At 41.6% G+C, this 23,611-nt stretch overlaps 1 protein-coding gene and 1 pseudogene across 1 annotated transcript in view; both read left to right on the top strand.

Moving 5' to 3' along the window:
- Positions 1–12,931: 12,931 nt before the first annotated feature.
- Positions 12,932–23,234, top strand: LOC123615544 (fibroblast growth factor 2 pseudogene; annotated as a pseudogene).
- Positions 21,459–23,611, top strand: part of LOC105065430 (serine/threonine-protein kinase MRCK alpha) — a 26,823-nt gene continuing 24,670 nt past the window's right edge. Inside the window, exon 1 of the mRNA XM_074355559.1 lies at positions 21,459–21,464. Within this exon, the coding sequence (XP_074211660.1) occupies positions 21,459–21,464 (6 nt within the window). The remainder of the gene's footprint in view (positions 21,465–23,611) is intronic.

Here is a 23,611-nt window from a genome sequence, read left to right as displayed (position 1 = left end):
CAAGTAGGGGAACCCCGAATGGGCCCTGTGTGACCCCTGAGTGAGCTGGCCGTGTCTGGACTGGAGACAGCAGGGCAGTGCTTAGAGTTCCAGGCGTGAGCACCGGGCCCTAACGTGCCTGGGCCCCCAGGGAGACTCACCGCAGCAGCAGTCATGGACCTTCATCGCCCAGATGGACAGTTGCTCAGTGTGTCTGACCCTGAATCACCGGGCACCGCAGCTGACCTGACGCCAGCCATTCCTGGCCAGATCTGCCCTGGCTTCCGCGGGAGAACTTCACTCCACCCCCTGCGGAGAACTGAATTTTACCTGCTTGAAAGTATGAACACCATTCTATTCCTTCAAAGGAAACAAAATTTAGTCAAAATCAAACGGCCAAAAGAAGGCATAACTAATCTAATTTCAGGGGGAAGGAAAGAAAGAATGAAGATCTGGCGTGTGCATCCCCATAACTCCTCATCACAGCCTCAGCAGTGACAGGAGAGCAGAACTCGTCATGCGGGGATTCAGACAAGAAGAGAACCGTGAGCTTGTGTTGGTCAGGAACAAATTTCCTAGAACAGAAAGACTTAAGCTGGTCCTTTTAAGGAGGAGGAGGACGAACTGAGAAGGGTTTTTAGGAGATGGGAACAGCGTGAGCAAAGGCATGAGGCTGGGATGGGCATTTTCCACCCAGCACAGTCAGTGACCTTCCCCGGTGACTGGGAAGAAGAGAAATCAGAGCTCTCATGTCCCACCGGTGGTCACGGGGATGCCCAGGTGTCCCCTCTTCCTGTTTCACTGGTTGAGACGCATGATTTGGATTTGTCATTCAGGGAGCAGCTTTTCACATGTGGTTAGCGTTTCCATTTCAATGACCCACAATCACGTATTAGCAGTCCTTACCAGTTCTGTATATCAGAGTTAAGTATAAAATTACGTATGTATTCATGTCTGCACACCACTGCACATACACGTGCATCCATGTCCATGTATGTGTGCATGTGTGCGCTGACACACTGCTATGAATACTCCCAGGGGAATGAGATGTGCTGATACAGAGAAGTTCTGCTTTAGTATCTTCCTCTCTTCCTCACTTCTTTTCCTCTCTTTTTCCGTCTATTACATTTCTTTATTAGATGAAGACCCTGAAAGAAAGGAATCTCATCGGTCCTCCATGTTCGATTTTCAAGGAGCCTGGGCTCTGGATCCAGCTTAGGTTCCAGGTGGGATGTGTTCATGGAATATATTTTTAAAAAATTAAGCTTGAGTCTTTCAGGAGAGCTGCAGTGGGGGCAGGAGGCCGCAGTCCCCAGAGCTGAGGACTAAGTGTACCCCAAGCCCAGTTGGCCGGGTCTGGGCTGCTGTCCTAGCTTGAAGGCTCTCAGCACATTAAAAAAAAAAAGTGCCTCTGCGTTCTTAGTTTTCCCATTTGTACCACAGGAATGACCATGTCCTCTTAGATTATCATGAAGATAAAATGGTTTCATAACTATGAAGCACCTGGCGCAGTGACAGACAGTGATAACTGGCAGTTGTTATCATTGGAGAAGTTCCAGTTTTACTGGGGACAGAAGGGCAGGGGAGCCATTACCAGAAAGTTGGAGGATGCGTTCAGAGCCAGTTCAGGGAGTGACCAGGTGACCGGCCTGGGTCTCCGGCTGAGAAGGGTCAGGCATGCATTCCAGTGGCTTCATCTGGGTGTTCTAGGCTGAAGAAAGCAGTCACAGGTACTCTGAACAAAACTATGATCAGAGCATAATGCAAAAGATCTCCAGGTCATGGTTCTGCTCTCACCTCCCTTCTCCCTCCCACATCAACAAGAAAGGTTTAAAAGGAAGGAGGCAGAGAGTTGGCACAGGTGGCTTTGTCACAGTAAACAAGTGTGACCTGTCGGTGGCTGCGCTCCCTCCTGTGCTTGGTGCTTCACGTGCCTGGGTGAGTGTCCCAACTTTCTTGACCTCAGTTTCCCGATCTGTACTTGAAGGGGCTTTGACAACGTGCTTGCTAAGATTGCTTAGATGGGTGGAGATAATCAACAAACCAGTCTGCAGTAAGAACAGAGGAGAGTGGGCAGCCTGGGGAGAGCTCCGGGGAGGGCTCCAGTCAACCATGGTTTTCAGGACAGTTTTACGTTTTGTCAGAACAAAGAATATCAAACATGATAGATACACAGTCCTTCAAGGTTTCGCAAAAGTCAGATTGGCACATACACAGAGCATCAGTATGGCCGTGGTGCCTGGAAAGGGAGCCTTGTCATCAGAGCATGACGTCCCAGGAAGGGGGGAATTCATCCTGTCTTCAGAACGGACACTCTACTCCTGGACAATGCCCCCTTGTCTTTAATGGATAAAACTGACATTCAGTGCACGTTTGATAAGCCACAAGACAGCCTGTGTTTTAGTTAGCACAAAGTTCAAGCCAAATTATGTATAAGCCGGAATGCCCTCCACACACCGCAACAGGTGAACATTTCTTTCACCACTCCCCACTGACTTGCCTCTGTGGCCACCGCAGCGAACTCTGTCTGCTTGGGCGAGCCTCAGGGTTGCTTGAAATGAATGGAGTCAGCCTGGGAGACAAGGTAGAGCGAGCCAAGTGTGCAGGGCGTGCAGGGCAACGTAACAGCCCATCGCAAGCTGCCGTGTTGGTCCAAGCAGCAGGGCCTCCGAGAAGGGCTCAGAGAGGAGGTGATGGAAGGCGGGCAGTGCTGAGGGAGCCCGGGGGGGGCTCTAAACCCCTGTAGTCCTTACCCTGCCCACTCCTCACAATCACTTGATTTGAAAGTCGACTTGTTCTCCGTCTTGTACAAATTGCTCTCCAAATCCAAGGTCTAAACTCTCCCAAGGTGGAGCCCCAAAATACTTCCTTCACCCAGAGTCTGGACTGAGCTGGATTCAGTTTGATTTTTTAAATGAAGCCCCATTGTACTTTTTTTTTTTTTTATCTGTAACCGCTCTTTCTTCATTCCAAGCATATGAGTGTTCAGGGGTGTGGCAACATTTGTCCTGAGCCCAGAGTGCATCTTGTTTGGGAGGGAAATGGTGAAGGAGCCAAGGGAAGGAGGAATGTCCTGATTCTTGAAAGACCTGATTAAAATGAAGTGCCAGTTTTCTGGAGTCAGACATTCCGGATCCACAAGGAATAGGACAAGTTTGACAGCATCCCGATCTCCTTTGCTGGATTCCTCTGGGCTGGATTTCTCAACGGAAGGTTCACACAGTGGCATTTATGAGGTTTACAAGGCTGCCCACTGTAGTACTGTGTTCCTTTTTATCCCTGTGGTTAAATGTAGCTTTAGATTAAAACTGCATTTCCTTTTAAAAGAAGTATTTATTTCATTATTTTTTTGTTAATGGAGGCACTGGGGATTGAACCCAGGACCTTGTGTATGCTAGCACGTGCTCTATCACTGAGCTGTACCCTCCACCTCCCTAAAACTACATTTCTACGGAGAGTAAGTTGTTTTCTCAAGCCAAACCACTCCTGTTGACAGCAAGAGTTCTAAAACATTTTTCAAATTTCCAAGGGAATGAGCCGATGGTTAGAAATTTGCTACCATGTCTAAAACACTTCCGCATTCCCTGTAAGGAGAATCAGCAATGTAATCACCATAAAAATAATAATAGAACAATGTTGTTCATGTCTTTGTTACTTGTGGTTATTTTTTTTTTAAAAAAGAATAAGCTATTTTTCAGAGCAGTTTTAGGTTCACAGCAAAACCGAGCACAAAGTACGGAGATTTCCCGCATATCCCCTGTCCCCACACAGGCACAGCCTCATCCACTATCAACATCCCTCACCAGAGAGGTATGTTACAACTGGTAAACCTACACTGATACATCATTATCACCCCAAAGCGCAAGGGTTATACTGGGGTTCACTTTTGTGTACATTCTGTGGGTTTGGACAAATGTGTAATGACATGTATCCACCATTATAGTATCATACAGAACAGCTTTACTGCCCTAAAAATCTTTTGTGCCCCAGCTACTTATTCCTCACTCCCTTCTAACCCTTGGCAACCACTGATATTTTTACTGCTTCCACAGTTTTGCGTTTCCAGAATGTCGCATAGTTGGAAGTGTATAGTTTGTAGCCTTTCCGTACTGGCTTCTTTCACTTAGTGATACGCATTTAAGATTCCTCCATGTCTTTTCATGGCTTCATGGCTCATTTGTTGTTAGTGCTGTATAATATTCCACGGTCTCAGTGTATCACAGTTTATTTACACATTCTCTTGTTTAAGGATGTCTTGGTTGCTTCTAAGTTTTTGGCAATTAGGAATAAAGGGGCTTAAGCAACCATGTGCAGGTTCTGTGTGGTCATACATTTTCAGTTCATTTGAGTAAATACCAAAAGTTTGATCACAGTATGTCTTGGTGTGGGTCTCTTTGAATTCATCTTAGTTGGGAGTTTACTGAGTTTCTTGGATGCTTATATTCATGTCTTTCTGCAAATTTGGGAAGCTTCTAGTCATTATTTTTTCAAGTATTCTCTCTGCCTCTTTATCTGTCTTCTTTTTCTAGGACTCCTGCAATGCATATGTTGGTTCTTTTGATGGTGTTCCTCATTTCTTTTAGATTCTGTTCGTTTTTCTTCAGTCTTTTTTCTTTTTGTTCCTCAGCCTTGATCATTTCCATTGTCCTACATTTAATTTAGTGTTTCTTTCTTCTGCCTGCTCAAAACTGTCTTTGAATTCTTCTAGTAAATTTTTTTAATTTCAGTTTTTGTACTTGTCAGCTCCAGAATTTCCTTCTGGTTTCTTTTTAGGTTTTCTATGTCTTCATTGATATTTCCAATTTGTTCATAGATGGCTTTCTTGACTTTCTCCACTTCTTCCTTTAGTTCTTGGAATGTCTTCTACGCCTGTTATTTTGAGGTCTTTGTCTAACATATGTTCTGTCAAGTGTTTTTCAGGAACAAATTTTGCTGATTTTTTTTTCCTTTGAATTGGCCATACTTTCTTGTTTCTTTCTATGCCTTGTAATTTTTTTTTTCAAAATTGGACAATTTGAATTTCATAATCTGGCAACACTGGAAATCAAGGTTTTCCTCCTTCCCCAGCATTTGCTACTTTTGTCATTCTTTTGGTTTATTTTTAAAAATATTAATCTGGCCTCTCTGTGCTGAGAAGCAGCCTGTGGTATAAAATCAATGTCTTCTTCGGCTTTTCTGAGTCTTTCCTTGGGTATGCACAGCCACTTTCTAATTTTTTCCTGTATGTAAACTTGTTTTTGAATGTCCTTGTCTTTAATGTCTGGCTCCTGAATGAGGAAAAGCAAAAAATGTATTGGGTATAAAATGGTACCAGCCATTGAAATCTGGAAATCCCATTAGCCAAAGGAGGAGGGGCTTGCAACAATGGGAGGAGATGACACTACAATGGCGCCCTGTCTCTTCAACTGCGTCTCTGTAATCAGAAGCAGCTATCAACAATCAGAGCACAGATCTCCCACATTTGGAACATAGAGTCCGTTTTGCTCATCCTGTCTCACACAAGTTGTATTCAAGTTGCTCAAGGAAAAGGTGTGCATCTGCCTGCCACATGGCTGGAGTTGAGGGGTGGGTAGATGCTACTGTGTTAAGAGCTGAAATTGCCCAAAATTGACAGCAATTTACCATCCAAGACTTTCCCCAGAAGTTGCAAGCCTTCAATAGGCTCCAGATTTCCAAAATAGTTACATCAGACAGGCTCTGTCAGTGCAACTTTTGTCTAGGTGGAGAGACAGATTCCTGGCACATCCTTCTCTACTGTGTTCCCTGAATTCCTCCTTCTAGACTTTTTTCTCCAACAATCACACCACTGCGTAGTCCCAGGAGCAGGGTATGAGGGTTCCAATTTCTTCACATCCTTGTCAACACTTGTTATTATCTCTCTCAATGAATGTTTCAGGATCAATGAACAAGTGATGGGGAGGGACCAGAGAAACAGAAAAGGACCGTTGAGGAGAAAATGGATTAAGTGAAAATTCTGAAAAAAAGTGAGCAGGGGGGATGAGAAGGAGTGGTAGGGGCTGGGTAGGAAAAGGCTGGAGGAAACTAGAATATGAACAGGGGCAAATATGAAGTAAGAGGAAAGACAAAAGCAAATGTGGGGGCTGGGGAAAGGCCACAAAAGTGGAAACATCTGGACAGCTGTGTTTAAGGTGCCCGCTGGAGGCTGGGGGACTAAGAGGCCAGAGGCCAGAGCTGGAACTGAGTTTGGCTGTAGCTACACTGACACTAGTTCAGGACTTTATTAAGGCAACTCAAGCACACCTGCTGCTCAGTGACCCTAGGAAAATACCCCTTTGCAGGACAAGACTTTTGGTTACTTGCGCTGTAGCAATTCTTTCATTGCAGAAGAGAGAGATCTGCTAAGCTGTCACTCGAGAATACCATGAGGCTGGACCCTTGTCTCCCCAAAAGGCAATTTATGTAAGTTACACAGGAGGGAATAAAAGCACGAATGGTCTGGTGAAGCCTGTGTGTCTGTTCTTGGTCATGATAACTTTGATATGCTTCCTATTTGGTGATATTTCTTTAAGAGGTGGCCCACCTCTCTGAGTCCCAAATGAAAAAAAAAGTTCTTTTTTCCACACACACTCTCTTTTAGGATTTCAGGGACACAAATTTTCAAACTTCTGGTATTGTCTAATGGGTCTGAGGCTCTGTTCCTTTTTTATTTTCCAATCTATTTTTCTCTCTGTGGTGCAATCAATCCACTGCATTCAGTTTTCTGTTGCTGCATGACAAATGACCATATATTTAGTGGCTAAAACAGCACATTTATTAGCTCATAGTTCATGTGGGCCAGGAGTCCAGTCACAATTTAGACCCTTCTGCTCCGGGTCTCATTTAGCTGCAGTCAACGTGTTGGTTGGACTGTGTTCTCATCTGGAGGCTGAACTGAGGAAGGATTCACTTCCAGTTCTTTCATATTGTCTGTAGAACTTATTTTCTTGCAGCTCTATGGCTTTCGCTGGCTGCCCTCGGATATTGCAGATTGTCTGCTTTTGTAATGTGAGCTTCATCAGCATGGGTACTTACTTCATCATGCCCTGAAGGAGAATCTGTGCTAGCAAGGTAGAATCTTATATAACGCAGCATAATTACAGGTGGGAAAACCCATCACTTTTGGCACGTTCTGTAGGCTAAAAGCAGGTTACTTGTCCCACCCACCTTCAAGAGAATAAGATTATAGAAGAACATCACAGCGGGCACAGGATGGCAGCCAGAGACGTTCCGGCTCAAAAAGGGGGGAAAAATGGAAGGTTGAACGAGGAGTCACTTATCCATACAAGTTCTGAAATCCAGGCAGATAAACATCGGTTTCAAGGCTTGGAAATAACTCTTGGCTCTACCTCTTGGCCCTTGAGTCTCTCCTCTGAATCATCCTTTCTTTATTGTTGAAGGTAGATTAGAAGAAGAAAAAAAAAAAAAGCTTCTCTTGGAATTCATTCTATTTACACCCGGTATGCAATTTGAGGTTTCAAGCTGACTTTGAATTCAGGCCAGGAGACACCTCGGAGGGGAACAAAAGCCTCAGAACCTCACCGCTGAATTATTCTTACTTGCCTTCTGATTTCTTTCTTCAATTCACCTTTTACCACTTCATTTCAGGGTCCTCAGATAGCTGTTCCATGTATTATGTCCAAGGATTTTATTTGCATTGAATGAGATGGAAGGTGCTAGTTCTATCTTCAACAGCACTGGAAACTTCCACTGTTTCCTAACAAATTTTAAGTAGACAGAATTGATAATAAATTTACATGATGCAAAATAGCACAGAGTGAAAAATCTCACTCTGTGAGTGTCAGGTTCAGGAATCAGATATAAAATGCCTATTTTGTGCTTCGCTTTACTATTTTTTTTTACAAAGTTTATGTACATATGTATGTATGTGCCTTTGCATGTGCTGGTGTGTGGTGTATGTATGGGTGTGCCTGTGTGGTGTGTGTATGTGTGTGGTATGTGTATATGTATTATGTGTACACACCCGTAGCAATGAGCACACAAAACGTGCACAAATTCTTTTCTAAATACCACTCCCCGTAAAAAGAAATGGGTCCTTGGAAAATTCTTGGTTCCATATCTAGGGCAGAAAAAGAACAAGACAACCTCAGTACATCTCATGCCAGAAAACAATAAAGTCTTCGGATAACATCAGAGCTCGTGAAAAGGACTTAAGAGTCAGCTTGAAGCGCTTCCCTCTGGCCAACAGGAGGGAATTGTCCGGAGGAGATGCTATGGGATGAATATTTTTGTCTGCTCCCAAATTCATATGTTGAAGCCTTAACCCCTAATGGGGTGGGGTTTGGAGGCAGGGCCTTGGAGAGGTGACTAGGTTTGATGAGGTCATGAGAGTGAGGCACTTATAAGAAGGGACACCAGAAGCTCTCTGTTTCTCGCTCTCTCTCCAGGTGCACGTGAAAAAAAGGCTATGTGAGCGCCCAGTGAGATGGCAGCCACCCACAAGCCACCAGAGGAAGCCTCAGAATGAAACCTACCTTTACGAGGCCTTGTTCTTGGACTTGTAGCCTCCAGAACTGTGAGAAATAAGTTTCTGTTGTTCAGGTCAACCAGTGCATGGTATTTTGTTATAGTACCTGAGATGACTAACACAGGAGACAACTGAGCATCAGAATAAATTAGGAATAAGTTGGGATAGGAGCCCATGAGTATATACTGATATAAATCAACTAGTGAATAAATAATAAGGGAGAGAAAAGGAAAAGCTGTTTCTTACAGTGAATGTCAATTAGTAAATGTAGAAGGAATAGTAACATTGGAGTTCTGTCTTGACAGCCTGTTAGTAACATTCAGGTAAGGAAGATCAGTGGATGAAAGTTTGATAAGGAGCAGGATAACTGCTTAATTTTGAAACACTTTCCTATAAAACAGCTTATTTGTTACAAAAGGAAAAAAAGGAAATTTACGAAGAATTAAAGAAATAGCCTGATTACCCAAAGTGAATGTCACCAAGAGTGGGACAAACAGACACCAAATATCCCCAGGGTGTGTGCCATCTTACAAGGTGCAATAGGACAGAACATCAGTTTTAGGTGATTCCTCCCCAAACTGCTAGCATGGATCTAACCACATGGAAACCAAACAAAGTAACTGATCTGTAGTCTTCAAAGTCTCCACGTCATAAAAGACAAGACAGACTGAGGAATGTCTGCAGATTAAAGGACGTGTCACCCAAATGCAACGAGCCGTCCTGGATTCGACCCTGAACCTACAGAAAAATAATTACGAAGGACGTTATTCAGAAGATTAACTGGATGTGAATATGAGCTACGTTTAGTCAATAGTGTCGTCCGGATGCGGATTTCCCGGTTTTTATTTCCGTACTGTTGTTCTGTAAGAAGTGTTCTTCCTCTTCTTCTGTATTTAAGGAGTGACAAGGTGTCTGAGACTTACTTTCAAATGGTTCAGAAAAATAAACCAAACATGGTGCGAGACAGTGAGAGAGAGAGAAAGACGAAGTAAATGGGGTAAAATAGTTACAATGGTAAATTTGATACAGAATTTACAGGAGATCTTTGTCCATTCTTACACTTTTTTTTTTTTTTGCTAGTTTGAAATTTTATCAAAATTCATGGTTACCAAAAGGAAATGTCTCAATAAAACAAAAGGTAATAAAAAATTATAAAACAACTTGTAGGAATTCCTACTTATCCTATATACATATCTATTCATATATATTTCAACTATGTGTGTGTGTGTGTGTGTGTGTGTGTGTGTGTGTGTGTGTGTGTGTGTGTGTATTGAAGTTCACAGTTCAGAGGCCGTGTTAAATGATGTGGTATCATGATGTCCGCACCAGAATGCCCTCCCGGGTCTCTCCCACCCTGTGATACAGGGAAGGCTTTCCTCCTTTCCCACAGGCTGGGCCGTGACACACGGGTGGCCATCAAGCCTGCACAGCTGCGTCTTGACATTTAACTGCCCCTGAGGCTGGAGCCATCTTTGGAACCCTGGGGCAGGACCCTTCCAGCCCCAGGGAGCAGCAGTTGGCCTCACACCGGCAGCTTCTCTGGACTGCTGGAAGGCTTGGAGCTCGACTGTCAGGCCTCCCTGCTCCACCGAGACCTCCAGGAGGGGAAACCCGGGGACTGTTCGTGTCACTATGAGCAAAGACAGAGCTCCCTTATTCTGTCGGATGAACAATTATAAGCCCCTACAGGATGCCTCAGGAAGGTATGTAAAGCCCACGCCTGCAGTGTTTTTTCCATTAAATTTACCACTAACAACACAAGTACACTGAAAAAAAAAACATGTAAGTGTGTTTATTCTTAGAGCTGGGTTTCAGGGCTTCTGCTTTCAAAAGAATAGTTTTCCTTAGATAAATTTCCATTTTCTTTTCTTATAAATTGTAATGGGAGATGGTGCTTTGACACACAGGTAGCACTATGTTTAAAACACATCATGAAATTAATGAGTTAGGAAATTAACTGTGTTTATTACTGTTAAACATTCCTCACCTCACGTTCTTGATTTATCAAGTCTAAAGTTTTGACTGAGGCTTCAAATTATAACAGTTTCTGTAAGTTAACTCTTTTTTGTGTATATTTAGCAATAAGAACAAAAAGTTGTGTGCCTGCAACGTGCAGATGTGTCTGTCTGTCTGTCTGTCTATCTCTGTATCTCCTGTTGTGTATACACACACACAATTTTTTGAATGTATATATTTCGTATCCTTTTAACTACTCTGCCAGTTAAATACATATATATGAATACCCCATTTTGTGTCTTTATTCAGAGATTTTTTTTTTTAGCATACTTAGGCTCACATAAATCCTAGGAGCTAGAACCAAATTGGTTTTCAGGAATATGTGACCCGATACCTACATTATTTTCACTGTTGTGTTTCTTTCCTGTGCGTATTTTGGCTTGTGTTTGTCTTGTCTAAACTTACCTTTAATTGTGGTCTGTTCACGGGCAGTTATTTCCTTTTAATTTCCGTAAGAATTTGTTCAAACATTGTGCCCAGTTTCCTTCTTTGATTATTCACATGCTGGAAAGCCCGCCCCAGAAAATATGTATTTTTTTCTGCTGGAAGCCCTATATATCGTGTATTACATGCAAGTATATTTGAAATGCAGCCTTATTTCAATAAGTCCCACTATCATTACACTTATCACAAAAGCATCAGAATTGAGCCTCACAAACTTTCTGTAGATCAGCTTCGAAGAAATGTATTTTTCAGGTACACCAGGTTCAGTTATATGAGAATCCGTGATGTTGCCTCTTATGCTAAGGATGCAGGATGCTCTAAGTGTCATTATCCTACGAGGACTGCTGCTTTCACGAAGATCAGATGCAGTAGGGCTCCTGTATTCTTCCTGCATTTGGTCAAGAATTTTGATGGTTCCACCCTAGTCCTCGTGCTGATATCATCTGGAATTTTAGATCCAGATTGTTATTTATTGACAGTATTTTAGGCTTAATCATAAGTTACCAGTTACGTTGTCCCATGTTTCCCTCTTCGTGAATTCAGTCTTTGTTTTGCACTAGCGTGCATCCTGGAGCAATTAATTCTTTCAGGAAAGTCTGTGTATAGTAAATTTTCTATCTCTTTGTGTGTTCAAAAGTAACTTCAGTTTGCTTCTATACCTGAATTTTTATTTGCCAGCCTCAGAATTTGCTAGGGAGTGTAGGGCTAACCAGCTCAGTGACTGGGCAATTCTTCTGGGAATGAAGACTTAATGCTGTTACATTAATAAGTGGTGTGCTGCGTACATGATGCTTACCGGTAAGCTATGCCACAGGTGGGCATAGTGCAGATTTTCAATGCCTACGTTAATAATTAAATTAATCTCTAATTAAGAATAAACTGGAAAGGGATAAATGGAAAGTTTGAGATTTGCAAATACTACTATATATGAAATAGATAAACAAATTTCTACTGTATAGCACAGGGAATTATATTCAATATCTTGCAGTAACCTGTAATAAAAAAGAATCTGAAAAGGAATATATGTATGTGTATGTATGACTGAAGCATTATGCTGTACACTGGAAATTGACACAGCCTTGTAAACTGACTATACTTCAATTAAAAAAAAAGAATAAACAGTTTGGAATAGTGACTTTTCTTAAGTCAATAAAACTGTCTTTTCCTTGAAATAATGATTTCCTCAACTACAATATCTGAACCTAGGAAGTTGCCTACTTCCACCCAATGTGCCTTAAGTGTAGCCAGCCACTGCACATCTTCCAAGAGCATTGTGAAAACCCAGGTATATATTTTGGTAGCATCTCTAGATTTACACTCTTTTCTGTTGTTTGTAAATTATTTTTTTATGACTCCTTAAATAGCCTTATGCTAAGATTTGCTGTCATATATCTTTCCTATATCTTTCTTTAGGTTGATTTATTTTTTCCCATCTTTGCATTTTACATCTGTCTTTTACTTTCTATATTCTAGCATCAAGGATGAAAAGGATGCTCAAGACTTGATCTTAGAAGAGAACAAAGAAGTGGAATCTTTAAGAAATTCCAGCTTGGTTACAGGAGCAAGAGTGAGGGTCAGTCTCAGCCCAGGAAGGCTCATAGAATGAAAAAAGGAAAGCTAAAATCGATGATAATAAAGTTGCTGAATAATGTCCGTTTCTCCAGATCTCAACCTACAAAAAGCCTTTTCATAAGAAATCAGCCCTGCTTTTTGGGGGGGAGAGGGGGAGTGGGCAGCTATCATAGTTATAAGTATAAAAGCCTTAAGTATAAATTCATGCAAACAGTTCATATGAGAACTGTTCATGAGAACTGTTCATATGAATCTTTAATACTATCCCCAAATTTAATGAAAAATTACACATTTTAGCAGTTTTTCTATTTGCTATTCAAGAAAAGTAATGGTCCTGAGAACCTCCTGTTTTTTTAGATGTGATTTTAAATTTTGTGACTATAAAGATGGAAATCAAAACCTACTTACCTGATTTTGTAGAAAATGCGAGGGGCAATGGAGCGACTTGATAAATTGCATATGTCAGCTGTGCTTAAGCTGGAGTCGGCTTTGGACAGACAGCGAATTTCCAGGAAGATCCCCCCAGAGGCTGCTCCAATCTCTCTAACCTGGTGAGCTTGGCTGATCCATAATCCAGTTGCAAAATACTTAAAGTTACGTGTTTAGTCTCTTCCTATGTTATAAAGTTCAGGGTTTTTTTTTTTAAAGAATAGATTTTTTTTTCTATGAAGTAAAAAGTAATGAAAATTTGAAAGCAATCAGTTACTTTCAACAGGAATTAGTTGATTCCAGCATCTTTACAAAATGGTATCAATAATACCAAATAATACTGGAGACTGAATCATCTGTGAATAAAGTTTCTCTTGTTTTCTCCTGATTTACAAAATTTCCTTGATTGACAGGCACCCAAAATCCTCTAGTAAGAAATACCTTGTATATGTAGAAAAACATGCTTTGAACGAAAACAGAATGAGGCAAACTCAAAATGTGGCTGATTTCCCGCAGACCTTTAACTTCCAGAGGGTCTACTGGTGTTGGTGTCCACGTAGTTTTCATCATGGCTTGTGACTTGCGTGTTGCATTAAGTGTATTTTTTAAAGGGTGCCTCTCCCCATTCTGTTTTCTGGTTAGTGGAGCAATTTATTTTATTCCTACTACAAAAATAAAGCAAATTAAACTCCATCGATGTGAATGACAATATGATAATCATGCAAATAGACCGCAAATGTAGCGAATGAACACATCAGTGTAGGTGAGGTGGTGCAATATTGAACAGCAAAAGGAAAACAAAAAGAAAATTCAAGCCTGTGTGAAAATATAAATACGATACCTGTTTCCTACATAAATGTGCCCTGGAACAGTCATTTTAAGAGAGATGAAAGCAAACATAAGTCTCTCAGGGACACTTTCATACCTAAAGCCTTATTCACTTAACTGTAATCATTAACATTTGGATCAACTTCAATGCAAGAAGCTGAATTACTTAAAGCCAAAAAGCTTTAAATGTTACAAATGATCCAGTTATGAGACCAGTATACGTTAAACATGAAAAGAAAAAGACATTTCTCAGCATATGAATGAGACTCTGTGAAGAGCTATCTGGTAACTTCTGTGTAATCTTCTGGAATCAATATGTTATTTTATCTCATGCAAAGGGCAAAAGTCACACATTGGCCCAAAAGTAGGCATGAGAATCAGATTGAAAATGATACATTATATATATAATATACATATGAAATTTATATATAACATTAAAATGTTAAAATAAAATTTGTAAAATTTATTAAAAACATATAATATATAAAGAATGTACTATCCCATTCCTCCATTGTTTTGGTTCCCCGTGAAACAAACTCTGATGCAGCTGTCAAGTCTGTCTTATCTGGAATGTTGTAGATGTGAAACTCAGTTTGACTGCAGGTTCTAGCTGCGTTACCCCGCGTTCTAGCTATGCGCGCTCCAACAACAGACCAGTCTCCAGCACTTAGTACTTAATGGCGTCTTCCCTTCTTTCTGCCTCTTTTAGTAAAATGAAAGCCAGAGAGAAGTACCAATCCGACCTGTGGTTAGAAATTGAACACCTGAATAAGGGTGAGGACCTCAGATCTAACAGAGTGTGGGTCTAATTGTTGCCTAAATCAGCACTCAAGTACCATGGGTCCAGCTGGCTCCACGGGGCCAGTTTACTACACAGGTGGGCAATTAGCTCTCATAAGCCAGGCTGGAGCCCAAGGTTAGTGTGTGTGTGTGTGTGTGTGTGTGTGTGTGTGTGTATTGACTCTTGATAAAACATTTGAACAGCCATTTGCTTTGGTTTTATTTTCTACAATTGAGAGACTGTTCTATCATATTTTGCTTTAAGTGGAGCTGCCCTTCTTCAGCATCATGAAAGAGCCCATAAAAACATTTCCGTAGTTGATGAAAACATTTTCATTTCATACCAATCACTCCCCAGTTTGGGAATGTTCCCATGTGTTGCAGCGTGAGGCAAAGCCACTCCGGCGATGTGAAAGGCTGCTGTTGTCCAAACTGGAAAGACTGGGGAGACGTCATGGGAGGCTCCCTCGGATTTGCATTGGGACGCTCATGATCATCCTCCACTTTTGAGTCTCAGAGTGCCTGCTTTAAGCCCTTTTCAGCTATTAAACTTTTTTTTTCTCCATTAAGATTTCCTGGACATTTCCCGGTGAATCTGAAAACTAAGAATGTGTCACCCTTTTTTAAATACATGAATGTCTTAAATATTTTTCATTATGAGGTTATTAATAATATGAGAATTTAATAATAGAAAATTAGCTGTGGATGTTACCTGTAACTGAAGGGATATTGTATTTTCTTAACAGAAGCCATTTCTTAGGCAAATGAGTTAGTGGAGCTTCTGCATGTCTGAGTTCCCCTTTCCTTTCATTCTGCAATTTTTTGGTTCACCTTGGACTGGATCAGACTGGGGTGAGCCTACACCAGCTGGTGGATATGCTGGAGGGGAGGGCACTAAGGGACTCAGGATAGGCAAACTCGAGAAATAAATATTTGTCCAATAAATATTTGCTGGTCAACTTTTTTATGGGCAATAGGAGAAACAGTTAAAGAAAACTTGAGTACCCTTGCAACTTGAGAACCAAGATAGATTCTAACTCAAGAGAAGTGCAAGGAGGCACTGAATGTAGGATAAATGATGTAGTGTGTTCAGGTGTTGGAGGCCCAGGGGTGGGTCCTTCAGCAAAGAAGTCCAGGCTAGAGCACTGCTTACTACCGAACACCAGCGGATGGGGTTCTTCGGGTCCCAAAACTCTGATAGGTGGGGGTAGTGATAGATTGGACATTTTTAAGAAGGAACCTAAAAGAGAAAGCCCCCGTATTATCACAATGCTTTATGAAACTAATTTTTTAACCTGGAGTTTTATTTTTACGATCATTTTTCCTCTGAGTGCTGCAGAGCAATAAAATCCTTGTGCGGTATTATGTGACATTTATGAACACACTTCCTTATTTGACTATTAGGCAATGTGTGTTAGCAATTTACAGCTGAAAAATTCACACTCCTGGCAATGTCCGTTGCTCAAGTTATGCTTGTTAGAGAAAGTCTGGATTTGTGCTTTTTCTTCTCTAATAGTTAAATACAATTACAGCCATACCTTAAGACTTCATTTTGCATACCATATACTTAAAGTTAGTACAATTGCCAAGTGATAACGTATGGAAGTTTAAAAAAATTCCTTTAAGGGAAGATATTTTGTAGTTGGGTGCTTTATTCTGTCTAAATAAATAAAACCTTGATACTATGATAAAAATGTTAAGTATAATTAATATTTGTTTTATATCTGCCTATGTTCTTTTTATAGATAAGTTAAGAAATGCATACACTTGGTCCTCCATATCTGTGAGTTCTGCATCCGTGGAGTCAACCACCCACAGATCAAAAATATTTTAAACATTCCAGAAAGTTCCAAACAGGAAAACTTGAATTTGCCACACACCAGGAACTATTTACATAGAATTTACATTGTATTTACAACTATTTACATAGTAGTTACATTGTATTAGGTACAGTTGGTAATCTAGAGATGATTTAAAGTATACAGGAAGATGTGTGTAGGTTGTATGCAAATATTGCATCATTTTATACTAAGAGCTTGAACATCAGAGGAATTTTGTATCTACGGGGGGTACTGGAACCAATCCCCTGTGAATACTGAGGGATAACTGTGCTAGGTACCTGGGAGGAATAATTTGAAATTGGTTCCTGGAGTGGGGAGAAACTAGCAGAGAAAAAGTCGCCATCATTGGCATGACTATACTGCCTTAAATCCTCTTTTGGGGTTTCCAAAAATGTTGCAGCTTTTATTTACATGTAATACTATTAGGGAAAAGAAAGCAATGATTTGACATACCGGAGTTAATTCCTGAAAACTTAACATAATTTATTTATTCACTTTCATTATAAGTTTACCATAACTTTGCTAAAAACTGTTGTTTCATTTGAGGTGCAGAATGCTTAGCTATATTAAATGTATTTAATATATAAAAATAAATATAAACGTAGTTTGATTGAAATTTGTATAGCTGATAAATCAGATGATCCCCAAAAATATGGTCTGAGAACAATTTTAAAGAGACTAAGGCTAACAAAGGCATGAACGTTAGTTGCAATTTAGTTAAAAAAACGCTGTTGTCTTCCAGGTTTAATGCAGCCAGACCCAAGTTCGTCCTCCTTGGCACTTTTTAATACAACCACCAACGCTGTGGCTCAGTGTGAAGTAAGTACCAAGCTTCTTAAGTATGTTTTCCAGCCACTTCAGAAGTCAGTGATGTTCTCAAAACAGCATTTTCTTCCTGCACTAAAACTGTTTTAATATCATATTTCCATGTCAGAGGACTGAGGGCTTGAAATAAGCACATAGGAAAGAAACAGTTTTCATAGAAATTCAGGCTGCAAGTTCATTCAAGTTGTAAAGTCATCTGTATTAGAATTAAAATCACAAACAAAACATTTCACATTGTGAGCTATGACACACAGACAGCAAAGGGTATAAAGCATCTCTAACCCGCACTCGGGAGAAGACGGGACACATGGCTGATGCCGCAGAAGCATGTCCTTCCCGTCGGCAGTAAGGGGGCGTCTGCTCCTCTGTGGCTCATGGTAACCATGTCCTTGCTTTTTGTTACATTTTCACACCCAGTACATGCGTCCCGAAACAAGAGGATTTCATTTTAAAATGCAGGTAAGTTTCTAAAATCATCCCATATACGTTCTTTTTGTCACAGCATTGAGTTTGTGAGTTTCACCCACTTACAGCAATAAAATGTTCAACTGCCTTTCAGTATAACGATCCATTATATGAATATACTGTAGTTTATTAACCCATTCTACTTCTGCAGAACCCTTGGCCATGTGTCTGACTCCAGCCAGTCAAATAGGAACTGTAACAGTTATTTTAATAGAGGCATTGTATTTTATTTATTTATTTTAAACAGCTGTACTTAGGTGCAATTGTTATACAATTGATGTACATACTGAACGTCTACAATGTGATGAGTTTGGACATATGCATACACTCATGAAACCATCACCACAATCAAGGTAGTAGGTATTTCCATTACCCCCAAAAGTTTCACTGTGTTTCTTTTTTATTGTTGCCGTTGTTAGAACACTTAGTAGAAGACAAACCCTCTGAATGAGTTTTTAAGTGCCTCATACGATACTGTTAGCTATTGGATCTCTTGAATTTATTCACGTTGCGGAACTGAAACTTGATGCTCATTGGCAGCCAGTTGCCCATTCCCCCTCCCCCCCCCCAGTCACTGGCAACCCCCATTCTACTCTCTGCTTCTGAGTTTGACTGTTTTAGAGTCTTCATAGAAGTGGAGTCATGCAGTGTCCGTCCTTCGGTGACGGGCTCATTTCACTAAGCATAATGTCCTCTGGGTTTGCTCATGTAGGGGAGACATTGGAAAACAGAGCATCAGTTAAACAAACAACGGAGGACTAAGAAGGCAAAAAGCAAACAGTGAGGTAACACAGGTGGAAGTTGCAAGGAGCAGCTGTCACCTCTGGAGCTTGAGAAACAAAACGAAGGGGTTGGGGTTTCAGAACCTAGAAGCTTAGATGTCGGGGTTGGTTCACAGAGTGTCGAAGGGAACTGCAGACGAGAACCAACTGGTGCTTGCAGGGAGAGCTCTGTGGGCAATTACAGAGCCATTGTGCCCTAGACAAGAGGAAACACCCAGGCTTTACAGAGATTATGAGCATGGCTCTGTGTTGATGCTAATTTCTGGGACCCAAAGCACCAGTAATGTCCACCAGTCAGCTCGGAGCTATGTCATACAGGTGATAAATGACATTTTGGGCTGGGACTGTCTCGCAGTGGACTCAGTGTGACCATGGATCTAACCTGCAGTTACTGAACATACAATGGGAATAAACACACTAAAAAAGTGATATGATCCACGCATGATCCCTGCAGCCTGGGGAGTGAGGGAGGCCTACTATGGGAGGAAGAGCCAGGTGGAAGCCCTGAGACCTTCTCTCTAGGCTGGTCTGGTAGAATTCTAACCGACCTTTCAGGCCTTTGCCACCTGCTCTACATGCCCTGTACGATCTCGCCTTGAGTGTGGGCAGGACCAGTGAAGGTGACAGCATCTCATTCTAATGATTAGATTACTAATCAGTTGACTGAGTTAATGAAAAGGGAAGCTATCCTAGGTGAGCCAGACATAATCAGGTGAAGGCTCCATAAGAAGTGTGAGTATCAGAGAGATGCTGTTCAATTGACCTTGTGAGTTTTATAGCTGCAAGGAAATGAGTTCTGCTAATAGCCACATGAGCTGGAAAGAGGGCCCCAAGCCTTCAACGGGATGGCAAACTTTTTGACACCTTGATTTCAGCCATGAGAGACCTTGAGCAGAGTACCCCGTTGTGCCAGGCCCAGATTCCTGACATGCCTAACTGTCAGATAATCAATGAGTATTGTTTTAAGGCGCCAAGTGTGTGGTAAATTGTCACTCAGCTGTAGAAAACTAATGCAAATAGTAAAGCAAAAGCAATGCCAACGTCCTGGGGGCAGTTTGCAGCCGGTAGTGTGAAGATTTGAAAAATGCAGGGCTAGGTGTCTTTGTCAACCTTCCTTTAATGACCTGTTCGATCTGTGCAGAAGCACACAGATATTGGAGCATGCAGTTTATTGAAGCTTCATCAAATGGGGAGTGTCATTGAAACTCTTATTCATATCTGGAATATATTTACTGGAGAAAATACAGAAACATTCTTTGAACTGTTGTCTGAATTGTAACAGGAACGTGCATGGCTTCGACAGTGCTGACAGCAATGGCGTTCCTCGGAACGCTTCAAAGACCACTCATAAGTGGTTTTCAGCATATTTCATCATTTTTGCCCGAAGGTGGAACAACTTCATAAAACACATATCAAATCTGACCTTTTGTACACTCTTAGCTAGACAATGGGAATTCCCATGAAATACTGAACAAAGAATTCTTTTAAAAAGCATTGTTAAATGGGGCGAGACCAGCGGACGCGGTGCCTGCGGTTGCAACCACATGCTGGGCTCTGCAGCTTGGGGAGGCGGCCCTCCCGAGGGCAGCGGCCGCGGAGACACTCGGCCCTCACCCCGCCCCCCCCCCCCCCCCCACGGGCCCAGGCGCTGGGCTCACCCAGCTCTGGGGCCGGGCCGGCAGAGAGGGAAGCTGGGAACAGGGAGAGGCTGCAGGCCCGCGGGGCGGGGGGGGGGGGCGAGGGGCGGGGAGGAGGCTGGGGAGGGCGGGGCCGCGCCCCAGACCGAGTAGGAGGCCAGGGTCGCAGGGTGGGGTGGGGAGAGGTGGGAGGTGGGGTGTGTGGTGTGGAGGGGTGGGGGGAGAGGTGGGTGGAGGGGGGTGGGGGTGGGGGGTGAGGCGGCTCCCCGCGCAGCTCCAGGGCCCTGGGCATCCCGGCAGGGCCTCGGTGCGGCCGCGGCGCCATCACCCAGAGCATCACCGCGCTGCGCGCCCTGCCGGAGGCCGGCGGCAGCGGGGCCTCCCCGCCCGGCCACTTCAAGGACCCCAAGCGGTTGTCCTGCAAAGGCTGGGGCTTCTTCCTGCGCACCCACCCCGACGGCCGAGTGGACGGGGTGCGGGAGTAGAGCGGCCCTCACATCAAACTACAACTGCCAGCAGAAGAGAGAGGGGTGGCGTCTATCAAAGGAGCGTGTGCAAGCCGTTACCTTGCTGTGAAGGGAGATGGAAGATCCCCGGCTTCTAAATGTGTTATAGACCAGAGTTTCTTTTTCAAACGATTGGAATCTAGTAACTACAATACTCACCGGTCAAGGAAATCCTCCAGTTGGCCTGTGGCACTGAAACGAACCGGGCGGTGCAAACTTGGACCCAAAACAGGACCTGGGCAGAAAGTTATACTTTTTCTTCCAATGTCTGCTAAGAGCTGATCTTAATGGCAGCATCCGATCATTTCACGTGAAAGAAGAGGTATATTTTAGAAAGTTGTTAATGAAAGGAGAAAAATGTGTACAGCTATCTGCTCAGTTTGGATAACTGGCTGGATAACCTTTGATAGTAAAATATTTAATCTTTGCCCTAATTTAAAAAATTCCTGGAAAATGTATAGATTTCCATTTTTTATATAGCATTTGCCGTTATCCAGTGAAGCTTACTTAGAGCTACACTCTTTTCATACATTTGCTTCATTTGAAAAGAGATTTTTAAAATGTGCACACACAAGTTTTCTTCATGGAAATCATAGACCTTAGAAAATTAAAGTCAGATATTTAATCCAAATGTCCACTACTTATAAATATGAATTTAACACATTCCTGTCACAGTTTTGTAATCGTCTGGCAGTTCCTTGTGATAGAGTTTATGGAGCTAGCCTGTGTAAGCTGCTGGAAGTTCTTCCACGGTCAGATCAATCCTGTCAAATCCTTCTGTGTACCCACACAGCAGTCTTGACCAGGCCACTGAGACCCAGCCACTCACCGTAAGCATTCTTGCTGGCCAAAATTTATGGTGAATGAATATGGCTGTAGGCGGCAGATGAAACACACGTCTTGACTTCCCAAAAGCTCCGGGATTGGTGTGTTGTTGCCAAATACTCAGGAGGGACCTGAATTCTGATTTTATACCAATCTCTTCAAAACTTCTCGAACTGCTGTACCTCCTAAAGAAAAAAAAACAAAAAACAAACAAACAAAAAAAAACACCGAAAAGGTAGGGTCACATTTTTAGAAATTTAATCACCAAGATTTTCAGATAAAGTAGCATTACCAAAGGGTTCAAAAGCAAAACTTTACCCTAGGAAAGTAGTTTCTGATATAACTCTTTGCCTTCTGGACATGATGAGATACCAAAGAATTTTCTTAGCACCGTGTGTCTGAGAAGCTTCTGAAGTCGTAGAGCAGATTCCTTTGTAACCATTTGGTCACGCTCTTCTGGCTGTCCTGCCAGTGGGATCCCACTGTGGTAACTTTTGGCATTTTGTGTTTTGAGATTCCAGAGAACTTGGATTCGTTCCTCCAACACTAAAAATGCCACAGTCCTTTATCTCATCAGAAGTTTTTAAAAACTTGCAATTTATAGAATTTTATAATACAGCAAGGGTCTTCACATTTTATAAGGCTGATTTTTTTTTAATAATAGGCAAATTTCTGGGGCAGTATTTTTATTGCCATTAACATATTTTTTATAGTGCTTTTTCTGAATATCCAGATGAACCTCCTACGTGGGACTTCTCTAACCCTGATGCTTCGTCACTGTCTCCCAGAATGTTTACGAGAAGCCCTTAAATTAAATACCCTTTAATGCCTCCATTTCCTTGTCTGTCAAGTTGTAAATTATATTTACCTTTTGAATAGTCCTGCTGGTGAAGAACAGGCAAGGAAGGTAAAGTGAGGGGAAAATGTCTCAATTCCTGTGTGCTCTGAAATAGACTATTTTACCAGTTCCCTGGATATGCTCTTGTTTACGCCCACCAAGAAACAGCTCTGGAAATAGACACAAGAAGAGTAAAAAGAGTTTAAAAATGCAGACAAATGTCTTTTTTAAATTATGCGCTGACTCCCCTCATAACTGAGATTTGCTATAGATTAAGCATGGTTAGAAATTACATTTTTAAACTATAAACATAAAATAATTTATAAGAAAAAACTTGCCTTAATAGGAAAAATAATTCTCAGTGGTATACATGTTTGTTACTCAGTTTGTTACAGATTGTGGCACTGATCTTGAGTTTTACTTGTTATTTGTTGATCTGACTTAATCTGAATGCTTATTTTTATTTAACCGCTTTGAAAAGTTGACCATGGCGGGGTCTAGTTTAACTCCTAGTACCGCTAATCAAGAGTTTGGCCTTTGGTTCCTGAGTCTAGCCTGTGGGTTATCGAAGCACAGGTTGGGGCTAGTGAGCAAATCCATCTTGCTCAGCAGTGACCACAGCTGTTGATTCAAAATCAGCGTGGCCTGGGTAGTTTGATCAGTTTAATCTGCATCATGGTACCACGGACTAGACCAACAAGTGAATGGGCGACGTAATACTTCTGTCTCTAGAGGGGACCCTTCCATCTCAAGATCGAAATCTGTTTTCCAAGGATTTTACCGTAAATTTAAACTTTGTATCCAGTTCCAGTGCTTTATTCTCTTGTAACATCATTATTATTATTTTTCTTGTACCATTATTATTTTAATGTACTGGAAGGTAAACTGAAATGACATTTACTATTTTATAGGTTTGAAAAACACAGGAAAAATCGAGAGTTTTGTTTTTATTTTTGCTGGTTGGAAGATATGTTTAAATACATCGTAGTGCGTTTAAATGGAGTTTATATTTGTTATTTCTCTTTTGTGATATTTAATAGGATTAGGTTGAAATAAAAGATAATAGGAAAAACTGTGGGGAAAAAAAAGTTGCTAAATGGAACCCAGTTGTATATAAAAAATATAATACAGCATGGCCAGTTTGGTTATGATCCCAGATATGTGAAGTTTGCCTTTAGAAAATGAATCCGTATAACATACTAACAGATTAAAAAATAAAAACCATATAACTTCAATAAAAGCATGAGAACATCTGATAAAATTCAAAAGACTTTTATGATACAAAATGAAAAGCAAAGCCCCTCTTCCCAAGCCGGAAATAGAACTTTCTTAATCTGATGGAGGGTACTGGAGACAAAA

The sequence above is a fragment of the Camelus bactrianus genome, chromosome 31 (genome assembly GCF_048773025.1).
Source record: "Camelus bactrianus isolate YW-2024 breed Bactrian camel chromosome 31, ASM4877302v1, whole genome shotgun sequence".
In the NCBI taxonomy this organism is placed as follows: Eukaryota; Metazoa; Chordata; class Mammalia; order Artiodactyla; family Camelidae; genus Camelus; species Camelus bactrianus.
This window is presented reverse-complemented; position numbering and strand designations above follow the sequence as displayed.